This window comes from Rhincodon typus, chromosome 32 (genome assembly GCF_021869965.1).
Source record: "Rhincodon typus isolate 14 chromosome 32, sRhiTyp1.1, whole genome shotgun sequence".
NCBI classification, from domain to species: Eukaryota; Metazoa; Chordata; class Chondrichthyes; order Orectolobiformes; family Rhincodontidae; genus Rhincodon; species Rhincodon typus.
The window spans coordinates 8,169,579-8,188,864 of NC_063363.1; the positions used below are offsets into that span (position 1 = coordinate 8,169,579).

At 41.2% G+C, this 19,286-nt stretch overlaps 1 protein-coding gene across 1 annotated transcript in view; it reads left to right on the forward strand.

Annotated features, from left to right (window-relative positions):
* The window catches only part of LOC109913024 (Down syndrome cell adhesion molecule-like protein 1 homolog), a 554,371-nt gene that overhangs the window by 57,534 nt on the left and 477,551 nt on the right, over positions 1-19,286 (forward strand). The window contains exon 4 of the mRNA XM_048615473.1: positions 1,115-1,118. Within this exon, the coding sequence (XP_048471430.1) occupies positions 1,115-1,118 (4 nt within the window). The remainder of the gene's footprint in view (positions 1-1,114; positions 1,119-19,286) is intronic.

The following is a 19,286-nucleotide window of genomic DNA, read 5'->3' on the forward strand; positions in this document are numbered from 1 at the left end:
GTTTTTGTTCCTGATTTACAGCATCCGCAGTTCTTTCAGTTTATATTAAGGATGGCAGTTTCCTTCCCTAAAAGGCATTAGTGAACCAGATGGATTTTTTGAAAACTCAAAAATGATTTCATATCATCATTAGACTCATAATTCCAAATTTTTTTTTATTGAATTCAAATTCCATGGTGGGATTCAAACCTGTGTCCCCACATTATCTGAGTTTCTGGATTGACAGTCAGCAGAAATACCACTAGGCCATCGCCTTGAAGGAGGAAAAAGAAGTAAGGGTTTTTAGAGGTTTAGGATGAGAATTTTACAGGGCCTCAGAAAATCCAGTTTGAGTTCTCTCACAAGTGTTAGAATTTGAGACATCCCTCTATTACTATTGTAGGTCATGCACATTTGTCAAACCTTTCTCATATGAAAGGAAGATCCATCAAATTTTTGTTGAAAAATCAAACTTAAATTGATGTCACTGGTTCTCAAAAAATAAACATAGCTTCATATGTAACTGGGCTTGTGACCTCTTTCTTTTCATCTCACCCCATTTTGCTGATGTTGACAGCTGACACAAACTGTCTGGGAGATGTGTCAAAAGGAATGAGAATGATGGAAAGTGAGAAATGAGAATCCAAAGGCAGATAAACCTTAGTTCACTTGGGCATCCTCCCTCTTATAAATTCTGAAACGAAACAACCTTCTTTTGATAACTCTGTCTTTTTTATGTGTATTATTATTAAGCAATGTAAACAAAAGAGCAAAGTGAAGTTGGAAGTGTTTTATAAAACTTTAAATGACCTAATGATATGATTCAAGCAACTTTGAATTAAGAATTGGCTTTATCAATTGCAATCTGGAGTCTGCTAACCTGATCTTCGCCTCATTTGGAGAACTGAATGGGACATCAAGAAAGTAGGGTATTCACAAACTTAACAATAATTTTTCCAACCACCTTCACTAACAACTGCAGCAGACTAACATGTATTTTCAGTTTTCTTTGACATATTTACCAGATTAAATTTAATGTTTAATTTAAAAATAACATGCAGGCTGTCCAGAGGCATTTAACTTGTATCCATTTTTTTAGATACATGACCTTTCAAAAATAGAATATAGAACATAGAACAGTACAGGCCCTTTGGCCCACGATGTTGTGCCGACCTATTAACCTACTCTAAGATCAAACTAACCTGCATACCTTACATTTTACTATCATCCATGTGCCTATCCAAGAGTCGCTTAAATGTCCCTAATGTATCTGACTCCACTACCACCATCGGCAGTGCATTCCACACACCCACCACTCTCTGTGTAAAGAACCTGGCTATCCACTTTATCTATGCCTCTCATCATCTTGTACACCTCTATCAAGTCACCTCTCATCCTTCTTCGCTCCAATGAGAAAAGCCCTAGCTCCCTCAACCTTTCCTCATGAGACCTGCCCTCTAGTCCAGGCAGCATCCTGGTAAATCTCCTCTGCACCCTCAAAAGCTTCCACATCCTTCCCATAATGAGGCAACCAGAACTGAACACAATATTCCAAGTGTGATCTAACCAGGGTTTTATAGAGCTGCAGCTTAACCTTGCAGCTCTTAAACTCAATCCCCCTGCCAATGAAAGCCAACACACTATATGACTTCTTAACAATCCTATCAACTTGGATAGCAACTTTGAGGGATCGATGGACGTGGACCCCAAGATCCCTCTGTCCCTCCACACTGCCAAGAATCCTGCCATTAACCCTGTATTCTGCATTCAAATTCGACCTTCCAAAATGAATCACTTCACACTTTTCTGGGTTGAATTCCATCTGCCACTTCTTTGCCCAGCTCTGCATCCTGTCAATGTCCGGTTGCAACCTATAACAGCCCTCCACACTATCCACAACTCCACCAACCTTCGTGTCATAAATCAAAAATCTGGAACATCTTGACATAATTTACAACTGTTAGTGGGCCATCTGTGGCATTGATCTTAATGTGCCAGAAAACGTGGTGGCAGTTTTGAAGACCTTTGATCTGAGGCCCAAGGGTTATTATTGGGGATTACTATTGGGGGATTATTTTTGGCCTAGCCAGTGATGTCCTCATCCTGTGATTGAATGTAAGAAAACTTTGCAAGAATCAATCAAAAAAGGAATGGGAAGGTTTTCATTGTTGCGTGTTTTATGTGGGCCTTGTCTTTAAAAGGATTCACCTTCATGAATGCCGTGTGCAGTGTATACAATGTTGTGACTCTGACTGCCTGCTAGTCTGCAGTGGAGTTGCAAACTTCACACACACAGGAGTCAATCAGTTGCTCTGGTGTCTGCTTTATAACTTATAAAGTCTTCTACTGTTTTAAATGAATTAACCCATGGACTTAATTAATCCGTGATGGCCAATTGATTATTGGATCATTACCATCAACTTGACAATATGATGGATTAACATTATAATTTACTGTGCATGAGAAGCTGTCACATTGGGATGAGGCAGGGGAATGACAACAACTGTTTTGTTCTACAAAGAACTGGCATTGACTCTTTGGGCTCAGTGCCTCCTCCCTGTTTCATAATGGTTCGATGCCTGTATATCCAGTCATCAAACACATTTCAGAAACATTGTTGACTTTCATGCGTACAGTCATGTGTATAGGGCTCATGGTAACATCATCCCATACAATGCCTGTTCTAAGTGATTGCTTTCAGCAATTAATAAACGTTCATTTATTAAATAAAACATTTATTAAAATTGTATTTGTGAGATTTTTTTTAAAAAATAGGTTTTTAAGCACCGATCTTTTTCACCAGGGAGGTGAGAATTAACTTTACATTAGAGCACTGATGAGCTGGATAAGGTACCAGAGCATTAATGTACTGCACTGTTGAGTGATTTACAGAGTGAACCCTGGAAGAGGTCTTTCAGGCCTTTATGCTTGCTCTGTCATTCAGTTGGATTATGGTGGATCCCTACCACAACTGCCTGCCATTGATCCATATTTGTTAATACTCTTACCCACAATAGGTAGACTCACAGTGCTAACAGAGGGAGTTTGGGGATTTTTATCCAGCAACATTGAAGGAAAAGTGATGTATTTCAAAATCAGGATGGTGAGTGGCTTGGAGGTGGTGGTGTTCCCATGTATCTGCTGCCCTTGTCCTTCTAGACAGTAGCGGTCATAGGTTTGGAAGATGCTTTTAAGAAGCCTTGGTGAATTTCTGTAATGCATCTTATAAATGGCACACACTGCTGCTATTGAGTGTCGAGGATGGGGCAAGTGAATGTTTGTGGATACGGTGCCAGTCATGTGGGCTGCTTTGTCCTGGGTGGTGTCAAGTTTTGAGTTTTGTCAGGGCTGCACTCATCCAGGCAAGTATGTAAGGTATGATTTGTCTGGTTAGCACACAAACACTACTTTTCACTGTACTGTATCTCGGTACATGTGACAATAATAAATCAAACCAGATTCAATCAAAATACTTATTGCAGTTCTGTTCAGGTGAAAATAACTCTTGAGGCCCAAGGTAATTGTTAAATATTTCTCATTTTCACAGTTGATTTTATTGTCTGAATACAAATGTAGATAAATAATAGAGAACAAGTGACAGGGTATGTGATTAGGGTGATGTAAGGTAACAGCATTTTCAATAGTGCTTTGTGGCTTATAATTATTTTTCTTTAAATGCAGTGGTTCAAGGGGCAGCTCACCACCTCCTTCTCAAGAGGCAACTAGGGAGGGGCAATGAATGCTGGCCAAGCCAGTGACGCCTACATGCCATAAGTGAATAGGAAAATTAGTATTTCATGGGCTACACATCATTTTGAAGATGTGAAATCTGCAAGTTCTCCCTTTTAAGTGGTAACATACAGAACTGTCTTTGTATAAATCTTAATTTTTCCAAGCTGCACAATAGAGAATTCTGAAGAAGGGTCTAGACCCGAAACATCAGCTTTCCTGCTCCTCTGATGCTGTTTGGCCTGCTGTGTTCATCCAGCTCCACACCTTGTTAAAATAAAGAATGTGTTTGGTTATGAGAGTGAAAAATCACCATTGTACCAGAAGTCCATGGGTCATTAGAGAGAGACGTCTGGTTGCTAGTTTAATCCTGAGGGTAACTGTGATTCAGGCAAGGGCTGGGTTGAGAAGACAGAAGCTTCATGGCAACCCCAGCTCATATGGGAACTGAACCCATGCCTGTTGGTGTTACTGTGTATCACAAAGCTCCTGTCCAGCCAACTGAGCTAACTGCATGCATCTCTGATTGCCCATTCATAGGATATTATTGAGCGAGATCTAGAAGTGAACATTGGTGATGATAGCCTTAAATTATGAGAAGAAGTCCAGGCTAGCTGCTGTTGGTACAAGACATCAGTTTTAATTTCGAAATTATGAGGGGAATTGGCACAGTTAATGCAGGTGACTTGTCATCCCGGCCAAAGGTTTTCTGAAGAATAGAAACGCAAAATAAAAGAAAATTAGCAATTGGAAGATAAGTCAAGTGTAACCTTTTTACCCAGAGGACGTATGAAAGACATTGCTGGGAAAGATTATTGAAACAGAGAGGCTCAATGGATTCAAGAGTTAATTAGATCCATTCCAGAGAGAGCAGGGATTGAGGGATATGCTAAGAAAGCTGGTAAGCAGGATGAATCCAATAAAGGTGCTTGTTAAGCCTTGTGCCCTCTCTCTTGCTTTTAAAATCTTCAGTATATCATGTAGTTTTCATGTCGCTTCTCTTCTAACTCTTTTCTGCAATAGTTTTATCCTGTGAAGTGTAAAGGAGGGATTTTTTGGGGATATCCAGTCAGCATTGATTCTTCTTATTGTTCTGTACCATGGATTATTTCTTGGAGATGCGTGTCTCCTAACAGGGAGCCTCAGGCTTTGGGAGCAAAGAGCACAAGTTCAGTCATGTGCTACCAATTATTCTTTCATCCATTTATATAGAATTTACATTAGGCCCAAATAGTTTATGTTGTTGTTTATGCTCCTCGTGCTGTATGTTATGGTACCGGCCACTAGTCGCTTGTGGTTGGGGGTGGAGTGGTGTCACCAATCCTTCTTTTCATTGCTGAGTCTAAGGGCCTAACTAGTTAGTGGCAGTGGAAGATAAACCACTGTTGAGTCTAAATGGGAAGTGGAATTCGTCTTACATAACAAGATGTAACCAGAGATGACATGTCTGTCTGCATCGGGACCTTGTGCTAGATGGTTTCAGCTCTACTCATGACCGTGTGACATCACCATCTTGAGTGGAGCCTAATGCAATCTCCAAATTAACCCTCTCAGTGCCATTACCTTATACAACACCTCCCATTCCTCTTCGTCCCACCTTATCAACCTAATCCTGTATACCTCTCTTCCATATGTATTGACCAGCTTAGATTGGTTTGGCCAAATGGCCAGTTTCTTTGATGTAAATTCAGTTTAACTCCTTCACCAATTTGACAAACTTGACGCGCAATTCTTCTTCTCATTTTCTCTCCCATTGTGAATGTCTTGGCCAAGTTTGATACAACCCTCCCACCTCAATCCCACTCCACCCCAACCCCACTCCACCCCAACATCAGCTTTCCAGTTAGACCCTAGGACTGTACAGATCAATTAGCACCCCTGCTGATATCAGTTTACTTAGCATGAACCAGGGAATCAAAGCTGGGATTTGTTGATTTCAGTGCCCCACCACATAGTGTGATTGCTCTCTGAGCTCCTGGGAGAAGGAGAGAGTACTGCTGGTTGAAGGATGAAATTGTTGGCTATTAACAAATTGTTGACCACAGCAAACTGCCTTTCACATTCTATGAAAGCTCCTTGGGAAAAGTAATAATTTTAATTTTGTGTGCAATAAACCTAGATTGCAGTTCAGCATGAATGCTTTGAATTAACAAAGATTGCAAACTTGCTAACATTTGGAAGATTCTCCACAGGAACAGTTCAGAAAAATCCATGAAGCAAGCATAAAATTTCAGAGCAAATAAATGAAGGTTCAGTGAGATTTGGTTTCAGAACAGCTTCTGATTTGAGTTTAAATGATTTATTTCTGGTGTAGCAAATCCCTGATGTATTCTGTGATTCAGTTGTAAATGTCTAAGCTTCAAAATGACTGATGGGGATATTAATGTTCAAATGCTGAAAGTCTTGAGAAATGGGTAGGAGCAGGCGATTCAACCCTCAGCCCTGTTCCATGGTTGCATTAGCTCCTGGCTAAGTTTCTGAAAACATCACCACCTGTTGGAATGATGCTTCTTCCTCATGGCCATGTCAGAACAATCCCTTGAAACTGTAGGATACATCCCATTGAATAGAGACACTTGCCCTCCTGCATCCAGCTATGGTAGCTCTCAAAGAAAAAACACTTTTCTTTTTGCTAAGTGCATAGAACCTCTGTCTATCTGTGAGGGTCATGGACCTATTAGGAAGTCTGCGATCTGATCTCAAAAATGGCTTTCACTGTCCTCTTCCCCGTGGCACCGTCAAACGCATTAGACTCACATTCATGTAGAAATGGGATTCATGACCGCAACTTTCTTGCACTTCAGAAGTGAATGGACTGTTCACAACCTGATTTCCTCCACACCTTTTGGAGACGTTGGGAGCCTCATGGTCTACATGTTGTGAACTCAGAACTGCTGCTACTGTCTCCAAGTGTAAATACCTTGTACCATCTTCTCCAAAGAACAATCTAAGCCTTCTTTTGATCTCTAACCATCAAACTGCCTGACATACAGATTTCAAAACAGGTCACATGACCTCCTTCATTTGCCCTAAATTTAAAGACACAGTCCTAGAATGTAATAATCTTATAATCCACATAATTATAACAGTAAAAACACTCTCATATTAAGATTATGCAAAGCATCAACACTACTGAGTTCAGATAGTTCCATCAAGTTCAGTATATACACATGGAAATGTGTCTGCTGGTGTAGGACTTTTATTTGCAATTGCCATATTGTGATGGGGTTTCAAGGCAATTGGGAATTTCCTGTTGGGATTGGGAATGATTAACCTGTTTTAAACTCCGACATTTCATCACAAATTAATTTTGGTAAAACCCACTCTGCTGTGCAATTTTGATTCTTTAGATTCTTCAGGTTCCGAAGTCTCAAGACCTCTTCACCTCCAGCTGCCCAGCCCCAGAGACAATGACTTAATGGACAGTCATCACTAAACCTTGAACCTTGCAAACACATTATGTCCTTCGGATCCCTGTTGGAGTGCATTCAGAGACGAGTTGATTGCAATGGGTATGGGGCAGTTTGGTCAAGCTTAGGCCTGTCCCTGATGTCTGCAGCGAAGGGGCTGAACTGAAAGCCTCTGCACAAACCAGAGATTATGAATGTGATCTGAATGTGTGGCTCTGTGCACTTATTCCTGAAGAGACTGTGAAATGAAGATTCTGATCTTGAGACAGATGTGTGAAGGCATGAAAAAATATTCCTGAAGTCTGCAAAGCTGATTATATGACCCAGTCCATATTTCTGGAATTACAGACTGGAAGTTGGGATAAAAGCTTTCTTTCCTTCCTTAGATTTACATGCAGTCCCAGCTGGATTATCTATGAAATGAAAACGTCTTTTATTTTTCATTATGTAGAGTCAGCATTAGCAATTGGTGAGCTGGCCCATTGCCAGAGCACAGCTGGAATGATGAAGACTAATCCTTTAATAATATATACAAGGTACTGGGAGATAGAACCAGTGTCAAACTGTGGAACAACCCTTTCTGTACCTGTCCTGTACTATTCTACTGCTGTTCTTACATTTACTTAGCTTGTTGCATCTATTTTACTTGTGGTGCTTGGGTCTGTTTGTGGTTTCCTTTGCCCACTGTGGTATCTACCATGCAGTTGATCATTACTGACTGCTGTTACCAACATCTAAACTTTGAAGTATCATCACTCAAAAATACAGCAAGAAGTGTCAACTATAAGCAATGTTGGATAGAGGAGGCCATTCGGCCCATGTAGCTCTTGCAGTCCTCAGCCCTTTTCCCTAAGCCCTTCAAATGTTTCCTTTCTAACGACATATTCAATTTCCGTTTGAAAGTTATGGTTGAATTTGCCTCCACGGCTCTTTCAGGCAGTGTGTTCCAGACCCTCATAACTTGCTGAGGTTTTAAACATTTTTCTTAATATGATGACAAGGAAAACCTTTTTACCCAGCGCCTGGTTAGGATCTGGAATGAGCTGCTTAAGAGTGTAGTAGAGGCAATTTTAATTATGGCTTTCAAAAAGGAGTTGGATAATATGTGAAGGGAGAAATTTTCTAGGGTTACAGGGAAAAGATTAAGGAGCAGGACTAGTTGAGTTGTTCTTACAGAGAGCCAGCATTGGTGTGTTGGACCAGCTTTGCTAATTTCAGGAATATTTTTTGACACATTCACATGTGCACAAATATCTGGCTAAGAATCGGAGTTGTCTTGTCATGGAGCCTTCAGGAATAAGTGCTCAGAGCCACACATTCAGATCACATTCAGATCTTGGGTTTGTGCGGAGGCTTTAAGTTCAGGGCTGCCCTCTAGTGAATTCCTGTCACCCCCTCCTCTGGGGGCATTAGGGGCAGGACTAAGATTGACTGAACTGCCCCATAGCCAATACAATCAACTACTCTCCAATTGCATTCCAGCTGGGATCACAAGTAAATAATGTGATCTCTCGTTGAGAAAAAGCTAACCTTAGTGATGACTCCTACAATGCAACATTTCTGTGATTCTTCTCCCAGCATTTTTTTTTTGCCAAGTATCTTCAATCAGAATCCTCTGGTTACTGGCCCTTCCTGCCTGTGTGGATGTGGTTTCTCCCTATCTACTCTTTCACTCATAATTTTGAACCTTATCTGATCTTTATTTCTCCCTTTTCCCCATCCAACTTTTGCATGAAGGAGCTCTAGCTAAACTGTACAGTTTAGCACAGTGTGGAGTGAAAATGTCTATCTGAATATCCCATTGCAAATGAGCCATTTGGAAACTGTGAAACTCTTCTGGTTTTTGGTTAAATATTTGTAAAGGGCAAAGTCCTAACTATGTGTGAAGTATTGAAGTTGAAAGACAAGTAGTCAATGCATCATCATATCTGATGTACATCCATAAATATGTTAAAACCTTACAGTAGTCTTTCGGTTATCTGATGCACACAGTAACAATTATGAAATAAATGCTTTTAAATTGAAAAGCTTAGTTTCCCTATCTCACAAATTACATTTGTGAAGTTGTGAGATATTAAAAGTGATGCTAATCTTTTGATTTGATGTGTTTTTAAAATATTTCCATGAGAGCCAGCCTTGGCAGATAACTGGCTTTGGATATTGCTGTGGGCGCTTACACAACAAAAAGAAAAATAATTTTAGAAAGAGTGATGATGTATTTAATGAAAGCTGCCTTCACAACAAGGAGAGCTGGAGTAGTGCATGCTTTCTGATTGCCTTGTGCGATTGCTTTATATCTCGCCTCGAATCATCAGTTCCAAGATAGAGGCTTGGTGGTGACAGGGTAGAAGTCCTGTCAATAATGGCACATCTTATGTGGGTTTTAAAGATTGGAAGATCTTGCATTAATGCAATGTCACTCACAGCCTCAAGGCAAGCTCAAAGGCAACAAAGCAATCACAGTCATACTCATAGAGTCATACAGCATGGAAACAGATTGTTCGGAGCAGCTAGCCGATGTCAACCATGTTCCCAAACTAAACTAGTCCCACCTGCGTGCATTTGGCCCATTATCCCTCCAAACCTTTCTTATTCATGTACTTATCCAAATGTCTTTTAAATGTTGTAAGTGTACCTGGCATCCACCACTTCCTCTGGCAGTTCATTCCACACACTAACCACTCTCAGATTTAAAAAGGACATGAGGGGCAACTTTTTTGTACATCCTCCTCTTTCCGTAAAAGTATGCCCCCTGGTTTTGAACTCCACCACCTTAGGGAAAAGACCTTTCCAATTCACCTTATCTGTGCCCGTCATGATTTTATAAACCTCTATGAGGTCAATCCTCAACTTCCTATACTTCAGTGAAAAAAACCCCAAACTATCCAGCCTATTTTTATAACTCAAACCCTCTATTCCTGGCACCATCTGGGTAAATCTCTTCTGAACCCTCTCCAGTTTAATAATACCCTTCTTATATAAGGCACGCAGAACTGCACAGAGTACTGCAGAAGAGGCCTTACCAACATCCTGTACAACCTCAATGTGATGTCCCAACTCCTGTACTCAAAGGTCTGAGCAATGAAGGCAAGCATGCCAAACACCTTCCTAACCACCCTGTCTATCTGTGATACAAATTTCAAAGAATTATGTATCTGAACCCTTAGGTCTCTCTGTTCTACAACACTACCCAGGGTCCTATCATTAATTGTATAAGCCCTGCCCTTAATTGTGAAAGCAAGTCCGACCAATTTGTGCATAGCAAATTCCCATTAACAGCAATAAATATCTGATCTAATGGTTTTTAGTTCTGTTGGTTGAAGGATAGGGAATTACCAGGACACTGCGGAGAGGTCCATGAACCTTCTTCGTCATAGTGCAGGGATGGGTAGAATCTTTTACATCATCTGAGAAGGTAGGCAAGACCTTGGATTTACATCACATCAGAAAGACAGCACATCCAACAATGAGGCATTCCTTCAGTACTGCAGTGTTGGGCTTGATACTAAAAACTTTCCAGCTTGGAGGCAAGAGCATTGAGCCAAAGCTAACACAATATAATCACTCGAATGTTCCCTGCATTGGGAAATTAATGTCAGTGGCTTCAGGAATAAGTGCACAGAGCTACACATTCAGATCACACTCAAATCTCTGGTTTGTGCAAAGGCTTTAAGCTCAGAGCTGTTGCACAGTGAATCCCCGTCACCCCTTCTGGAGACATCAGGGGCAGGACTAAGCTTGACTGGACTGCCTATACCCATTACAATCAACTCGTCTTCAAATGCGCTCCAGCTGGGATCAAAAGTACATCATGTGATCTCAAGTAAACTGTGCGAGGATCAGTGTTGCTAGATATAGCAAGCTGTAAGGTAACCAATGAGGAATATGCTCACATGATAGACTGACATCATTCTATCACCTTGCTTGTGCTGTCCTGGAGTTCCAGTTCTCCCCAAATTGCAGTTGCTCTTCTACAGAGGTGGGTCACTTGTGGTGCTGATCCCAGATTCACTTAGAAGTATCATCATCTGAACATCATGGCCTGGGACTTCCCAGTACTGTATTTAATAAAGGATCAGAGATTTGTTTCACGGAGGATGCAGAGAAACAGAAGAACCTTGAAGAAATCATGTTTTGTGTCCTGTGGTGAAGTCAATAGACAGGATCAAATATAAAGTCGTAGACGGTTGTGTGATGTGATTTTGCAGTCATATGCCTCCATTACTGATTTAAATCTGGCCTCCCATTCCCAATCTTCACACTGCCAGAATGCTTTAAGATTCTGTTTCGTACACTGCTTTATTTTCTGTCTCTTGTTGTCTGCTGTACAGGACTCCGTGCGCTTTGTTCCATCTTTATCTTTCCAATCGCAACCAAGGAATTATTAGCAATGGCTTCTCTTCCTGTCCCTGCAATGTAGCCTGTGGACCCCCCAAAGAATCAATCTTTGGACCCTCCAATTTCTGACCAATTTCTGACCGTTATGTGGGGGAAAATGTAATGTCCGTTTGCACAAATGTATTCGCAACCTCCTGTACTACGTCATTAGATCATAAGAAATAGGAGCAGAGGTAGCCCCTTTAGCCCTTGAGCTTGCTCTGCCATTTAATAATGTCATGTCTAATCTGATTGTGACCAAAAATCCACATTCCCACCTGCTTCCTGTAACTATGCACTCCCCTTTAGATCAGGCCACCTCTCTTGACCTGTCCATGTCTCTGAATTATCAGAATCATTGTCCCATATTCAGCATTTGATGAGCAAAAATTTCCTCCAATTATAAGTTGAAGAGACCGAAGCCATTGACTCCTGCCCCTTTCAGCAATTCTGTTCTCTAGCAACCACTCAGCCCTATCGTAGGCAACTTTATGAATCTTTACCAGATAATGGCATTTTATTTGACTACAAACTGAGTGTCTGACCTCATCACCAAGGCTAACTCCAAGATATTGCCCACCTTTCCAGTTTATCTGTAACTGTAGTGCTCACCCATGCCATTTTTTGGGGGGAGGTCAGTTAGCTCAGTTGGCTGATTTGTGATCCACAGGCCAACAGTGTTGGCTGAGGTTACCATAAATGTCCCATCTCTCAGTCTGTCATTTTGCCTGAAGCAAGGTGAACCTCAGGTTAAACCACCTGCAGTTTCTGTAATGAGAGAGGAGCCCTATGGTCTGGTAGGTCTGTGGTAACTTCACCTATGCTTTGTTACTTATGGACCTGATTTTTTTTCCAATGCTCTGCTGTCTGTCCTTCTACCTTGGGTTGTCTATGAACTTCAGCTCATCCGAAATTCGAGTGCCTAGATCCAAATTATATCCTTGTCTCATTCACTGCTCCACATTCTCAGGATGTGCCTCAATTTTAAAATTCTTATGTATCTTGAAATCCTTCCATGGCTTCACTATCTTTGTAACCTTTTCCAGCTCCACAATTCTCCAAAATTTCTGCACCGTTTTACTTTTGGTGTCTTGCACAATTCAAAGATTTCATCACTCCATCATTGGCTTTGGAAATCCTAACTTCTTGAATTCCCTCCCTGAACCTTTCTGCCTCACTCTGAGCGTACAAATTAGGAGCAGGAGGAAGCCCTTGGAACCTGCTGTGCCATTTGATGAGGTCTTGGATAACTCAACATTCCCACCTATTCCCTACCTCCTTTCCCCCTATCTCTCTCCTTTAAACTGCTCCTCAAATCCAATGTTCCCTCGAATTTTTCTTGCTGCTTCATGGACCTCTGAAATCTATGTGCGGCAGTATCTTCTAAAGTGGTGACTATACGACAGCAAACCAATTGTTGCTTCACTCCAACCTCTTTGTCCAAAGCTTTAGTCACCTGCCCTAATAGCACTTTCTGTGACTCGATGTCAAATTTTCTTTGATAATTGTCCTGTAAGTTATGGGATGCTCTGTGGTGTTAATGAGGCTGTGGACATACAAAAAGAATTCATCATAAAACCTTCAATGGAGAGACCATGCTCACCTCTGAGAAGGCCAGAAGTATTGGGGGAACCCCAGTGCCTGCTTAACAAACAGATGTGATCAAATGTATCTGATTAAATAATACTCCAGCATGCACATTGCCAATAAAGTGGGTCTGCTGCCATGGTCTATTTAAATAAAATCCCTTCTCCTGACTTGATTCATACTATTCCATTTATTATACATTATACAAGGTGCATTAAACATGTATGCAGTCAGATGATTAGCTGTTTTGCAGCTAAAAATCTCAATGATTAATGAAGTATCACTGTGATACCGTTGATATCTGTACAAGGCTAATCCTGTTTGCTATAGTTAACTCAATAGTAGCATCTGTGGTGTTTTTCAGAGGGAACTTGTGCTTTGAGTGCCTAATCCCACGTTACAAAACACATTTCCATGGAATGCATTGTTGTCCTGGTAAAGTAATTGCTTGATTTTAAAATATTCATGTTGGTTTTTCAATCCCTCCATGGCCTCACCTCTCCTTGTCTTTAATCGCCCCTAATTGTCATGACCCTCTGAGATATCTGCACACCAGTAATTCTCTCTGGAGCACCCTGAATTTTAATCACTGCATCACTAGATGATCCTGCCCAGGCTCTAATCTCTGGAGTAACCTCCTTAGACCTTTGCCTCTCTTCCTGTACCTCACTTTTCTCCTTTAAGACGATCCTTAAATTTAACTCTTTGACCAAGCTTTTAATCATCTGCTCTAATATCTTCCTAAATACCTCGCTGTTATCTTTTCCTGTATAATCCTTCTGTAAATCACCTTGGGATGATTATTTTGTGTTAAATGTGATACAAACACAGGTTGAATGTTGTAGTTATGTATCTTTATAATTTATGTTGCTAACTGTGCTATGGAATTTTAAGAAAGCTCAGTGTCTTACTTAGAACATACTTTTTAATTAGATTTCTCTTTAGGGTCAGATAACCTGACACATTTCTTTCTTATCCTTTTGTTGAGCTATAGGGAGAGGCTGAATAGGCTGGGGCTTTTTTCTCTGGAGCTTTGGAGGTTGAGGGGTGACCTTACAGAGGTTTATACAATCAGGAGGGACATGGATAGGGTGAATAGGCAAGGTCTTTTCCCCAGAGTAGGGGAGTTCAAAACTAGAGGGCATAGGTTTAAGGTGAGAGGAGAAAGACTTAAAAGGGACTTAAGGGCAACTTTTTCATGCAGAGGATGATGTGTGTGAAATGAGCTGCCAGAGGAAGTGGTGGGGGCTGGTACAATTACAACATTTAAAAGGTATCTGGATGGGTATATGAATAAGAAGGGTTTAGAGGGATATGGACAGAATGCTGGCAAATGGGACTGGGTTAATTTAGGACATTTGGTCAGCATGGACGAGTTGGACTGAAGGGTCTGTTTCCGTGCTGTACAGTTCTATGACCCTATGACTATATTTCATGCTTCTTTTGATTCTCCATTTGACGGAAATCTGTGGGAGACTTTAGCAAGCCACAGGTTCGTTTGCCAACTCTAGCTTTGTCACTGGAGGCTGTTTAGTTTATTGTTATTGACGATTTGAGATAATTGGCAAAGAGTGCCATCAGTGCCATTAGGAAAAGCTATTCCATGTCATGAGCAGCCATGATTTGGAATGCACGGTGGGTGTCCATTCAACGCTGGCTTTCAGAGGGGAATTAGATTAGCACTTGAAGGGAGAAGAGCTGCAGAAAAAGGGCAGAGAGTGGAACTGGCTGAGTAAGTCTTGCAGTTAGCTGGCACAGGCAGGATGGTTTTCCTTGCTGTCACTAATCATTGATTAGTGTAAAAAAGATGCAGAAATTGCATCGGTTCCAGTTAACCAACTGGAACAATCCCATCGAATCACATTTTCCTAATCTTTCCCACCTTATCCCTTTATTTTTTAAATGGTACCAATCAACAACATCACCCCAACAGAAAGAATGACTTGCTTTTATAAAAGCCCTCATGACCTCAGGATGCGCACATAATTAAATACTTTTGAAGTGTTGTAATATAGGAAACTCATCAATTACTTTGCACACTGGAGTGTCCCACAAATAGCAACACTATGATGACCAGACAAGCTCTTGGTTGTTGGATAAATATTGGTCAGAACACCTGGGAGAATGCTCCTGCTTAGCTTTGAAGTCAAGTCGTGCTGGGGATGCCAGAGGAAGGTTTTGGTATAACTCAGGCTTGAAAGAGCACCTTTGACACTGCAGCTCTCCCTTAGTACTGCAGTGCAGTATTAGCCTGGATTTGGTGGTATGGTCTCAGGAGTGAGACTTGAACCCACACAGTTCACTTACAGGCAAGAAGGTGATGATGGGGCATTTTTTGCAAATGACAGATGTGCTTTTTAAATGGGGAACATATTTACCTTCTGCAAATTGCTACACATACTAAGAAGGCACGCTGGTTGTCAGGCTTCTGCTAGTGACCTCCCTGGTATCTGTGAAGTGCACATGGAGTCCTGGCCAAGCGGAGGCTCGGAGACCGCTTTGTGGAGCACCTACGCTCGGTTCGCGACAAACGATTACATCTCCCAGTCGCAAACCACTTCAACTCCCCCTCCCACTCCCTGGATGACATGTCCATCCTGGGCCTCCTCCAGTGTCACAACGATGCCACCCGGAAACTGGAGGAACAGCACCTCATATTCCGCCTTGGAATCCTACAACCCAATGGTCTCAATGTGGACTTTACTAGCTTCAAAATCTCCCCACCCCTGACATCATCCCCAAGACCAGCAACCCCCCTTCATCCCCGCCTCCTTGACCTGTCCGTCTTCTCTCCACCTATCTGCTCCTTTATCCGCCTTCCATCATTGTCTCCCCCTCTCTCTATTTATTTCAGAGCCCCCTTCCCCTTCCCCATTTCTGAAGAAGGGTCCAGACCCGAAACGCCTCTGATGCTGCCTGGCCTGCTGTGTTCCTCCAGCTCCATCCTGTTATCTCAGACTCCAGCATCGGCAGTTCCTACTACCTATGGTAAATATTGATATGTCCTTCATTTATCCTTCAGCCGATCAGTTTCTGTGGTGAAATCATACCTCGTTTTAGGTACTCAGTTGCTCAAGTGGCCTGTCTGACATGAAGAATATCGGAAGGAGGACTGTTTACAGCTCATTTACTGATTCCATTGGCTCATGTTGTCACTGGTCTGAATAATGTATTGGACCATGACTTGTTGCAGTAGGTCATCGAATTATCTCTGTGGTTAGTTAGCTCTTGCACAAAGGGCACTAAGACTGAAATAAATTTTTAATGGCTTGTTTCAGGAACTTATTGCTCTGTTCAGTGAACTTCAAAGGTGAAACAGGCAGCAGGATTTCGTTTCACTATGCTAACAGCAAAGCAGTACAACTGAAATAATTAACATTGGGGTTTGGTGTGTAACTACACAACTGTCTGAAGTTCCTCTGCTTTTAAATATCAATGTAAACTCTATTACCCTCACCATTATTTTGACAGTCACCTGTGAGAAATTGTATCTTCCATATTCAGCTGGATTCATTCCTAGATGCTGGTTCTGATTTTCCACTTTTTAAGGATTAAATTCTCATATTTGTTGAGAGTTTCCTTTTCCTTTTGGCTATGGAACCCTCAATGATTTCACATAAAAGACCAAATTATTCTTTTGTTTCTGCAACAAAGGACTGCTGTTTATTTGTTCTTATGTTATTCTTTGCAAGTCAAAGATATTGAACAGTTCAGACAATTAGAATGTATATGATGCTTGGGGAAATGGACAAGATTAAGTCTAAAGATGGATATATATATTAATAAATCTGGATTTGTTGTTGATGCATGAAATTAGAAAGAATATGAGTTCAAGTGTGAGTTTATTTTATGCTGCTTGATGGTCTGATGTGAATTACTGAGACGGACCATCAGCTTGTTTTGTGACAAATGTGGAAATCAGTGTCAGATGCTGTCAAGGATCACAGTAATAATGTTTTATCTGATGTGACATTTTTCTGATATTGTCTGTGGATGCTGTTACAATTGAAGAGCCCCTGGCTACTACGCTTTTCAATAAAGGCACTAATGTAGCAGAAGTAATTGACATAACACACCCATAGCTGTTTCCAAGCAGAGTAATCAGGAGGAAGCGCATTGGTCCACTCAACACAAAGTGTTGTCTGATTTTCCTCCCAACGTAAAGGCTATGCCCCACCCCACTTTCCCAACCGTTTTCCTTCTTTGCAGCCAAAGAATCATTCCTTTGGATGATGAGTGCACTAACTGTTAAATAACAATGAGAAGGATGATTTTTCATCTGAGCAAATTGAATAGAGATTGGATTATTAAAATGAGACCAAACACTGAGCCCACACAATCAGTTAATTTTCAAATACCACACATTTCAGTGTTGCTCAAGGATGATGTTTCGCCTAATCTTATATGAATATTTTGTGTCAGAACAGTTTGACTCATAGTCATTTCCAATCCATTTTGAATCTACTCTGATGCCCTTATTTTGTTGCTTCCTCTTTTCAGATGGCTTGCATGTTGGAAGACTTTCACATATTAAGGACAACCTTGCTCTGCCCAGATAGAACATCTCTCTCTCTGCCCAGAAAGGGCAGCTTGTTACCCATGGCAGCACAAGCTATTGATTAGCCAAGGAAGTGACTTCCAAGATTGACATTGGAGTCATAAAGTCATACAGCACAGAAACAGACCCTTCAGTCCAACCATTCCACGCTGACAATGTTCCCAAACTAAACTAGTCCCACCTACCTGTGCTTGGCCCATATCCCTCCACAACTTTCTATGCATGAACTTATCTAAATGTCTTTTAAATGTTTTAACTGTACCCGCATCCGCCACTTTCTCTGGCAGCTCATTCCACACACGACCAACTCTCTATGTAAAAAAGTTGCCCCTCGTGTCCTTTTTAAATCTTTCTCCTCTCACCTTAAAAATATGCCCCCTAGTTTTGAACTCCCCCACCCTAGAGAAAAGAGCCTTGCCATTCGCCTTATCTTGTCCCTCATGATTTTATAAACCTCAATAATGTCACTCCTCAACTTCTTACGCTCCAGTAGGAAAAGTCCCAGTCTGTTTTTATATCTCAAACCCTCCATTTCCTGGCAACATCCTGGTAAATCTTTTCTGAACATTCTCCAGTTTAATGACAGGGTTTTCATCAAGCTGCTTTGGCCAATTCACTCTGTCTCTGGGACATGAGGACAGGAGCACCTCCAAACCTGTTCTGTTACTCAGCCAGTTCATGGTGTTCTGTATCTTAACTTTGTTTACCTGAGTTTGTTCCCCAACCTTAAAATCCTTACCTAAAAAAAAACTATTTGTCTCAGTATTGACATCTTCAGTTGATCCCCAGCCTTGGGAGTGAAAGTTCCAAATTTCTGTACCTTTACATTATGACTAGCTGATGAGCATGTGTTCAAGGAGCTATGTTATAGTGTTATCAGATTACATGAATCTGGGACCTGAATCTGCAGGATTCCCATTTTGAGCCTGGTATGATTCTTCTTCAGAATTCCATTTCAAAGAAAAGTCATGGTGGATTTGAAACGTTAACTCTGTTTCTGTCTCCACAGATGCTGCCAGACCAGTTGAGTTTTGTTTTTATTTTGAATTTCCGCATCTGCGGCATTTTGCTTTTATGTAAGCACCATGAGCAATCATTTCGAAATTTATATGCTACAAAATTTGATAAACCAATAAAAAAAATGCTAGGCACAAATATGATTGAATTGCCAGAGACCCAGGATGTCAGGGCCTATAGTTAGTGGGTGTGATGTACAGGGACTATTGATTGCATGTGCACTGACTGCGATGTGCAATGTTGCTTTCTATTGTTTTTAACAATTTCTTTACAAGGTCTTACTTAGGCATGCATTTAAAGGAAGTAAGGTGAATGTAAGAATGTTGCATGTGTTGCATACTATATCTATACAAAGCTTTAAAAAATTAACTTGTGCCATATGATACCAAGGATATTTGAAAGGAGTGCAAGCCCATTGGTCAAAATTTATGTGGACCATGTTGAATAACATCAGAGATAGTAGGAACTGCAGATGCTGGAGAATCTGAGATAACAAGGTGTAGAGCTGGATGAACACAGCAGGCCAAGCAGCATCAGAGGAGCAGGAAAGCTGATGTTTCAGGCGTAGACCCTTCTTCTAGGCCCGAAATGACAGCTTTCCTGCTCCTCTGATGCTGCTTGGCCTGCTG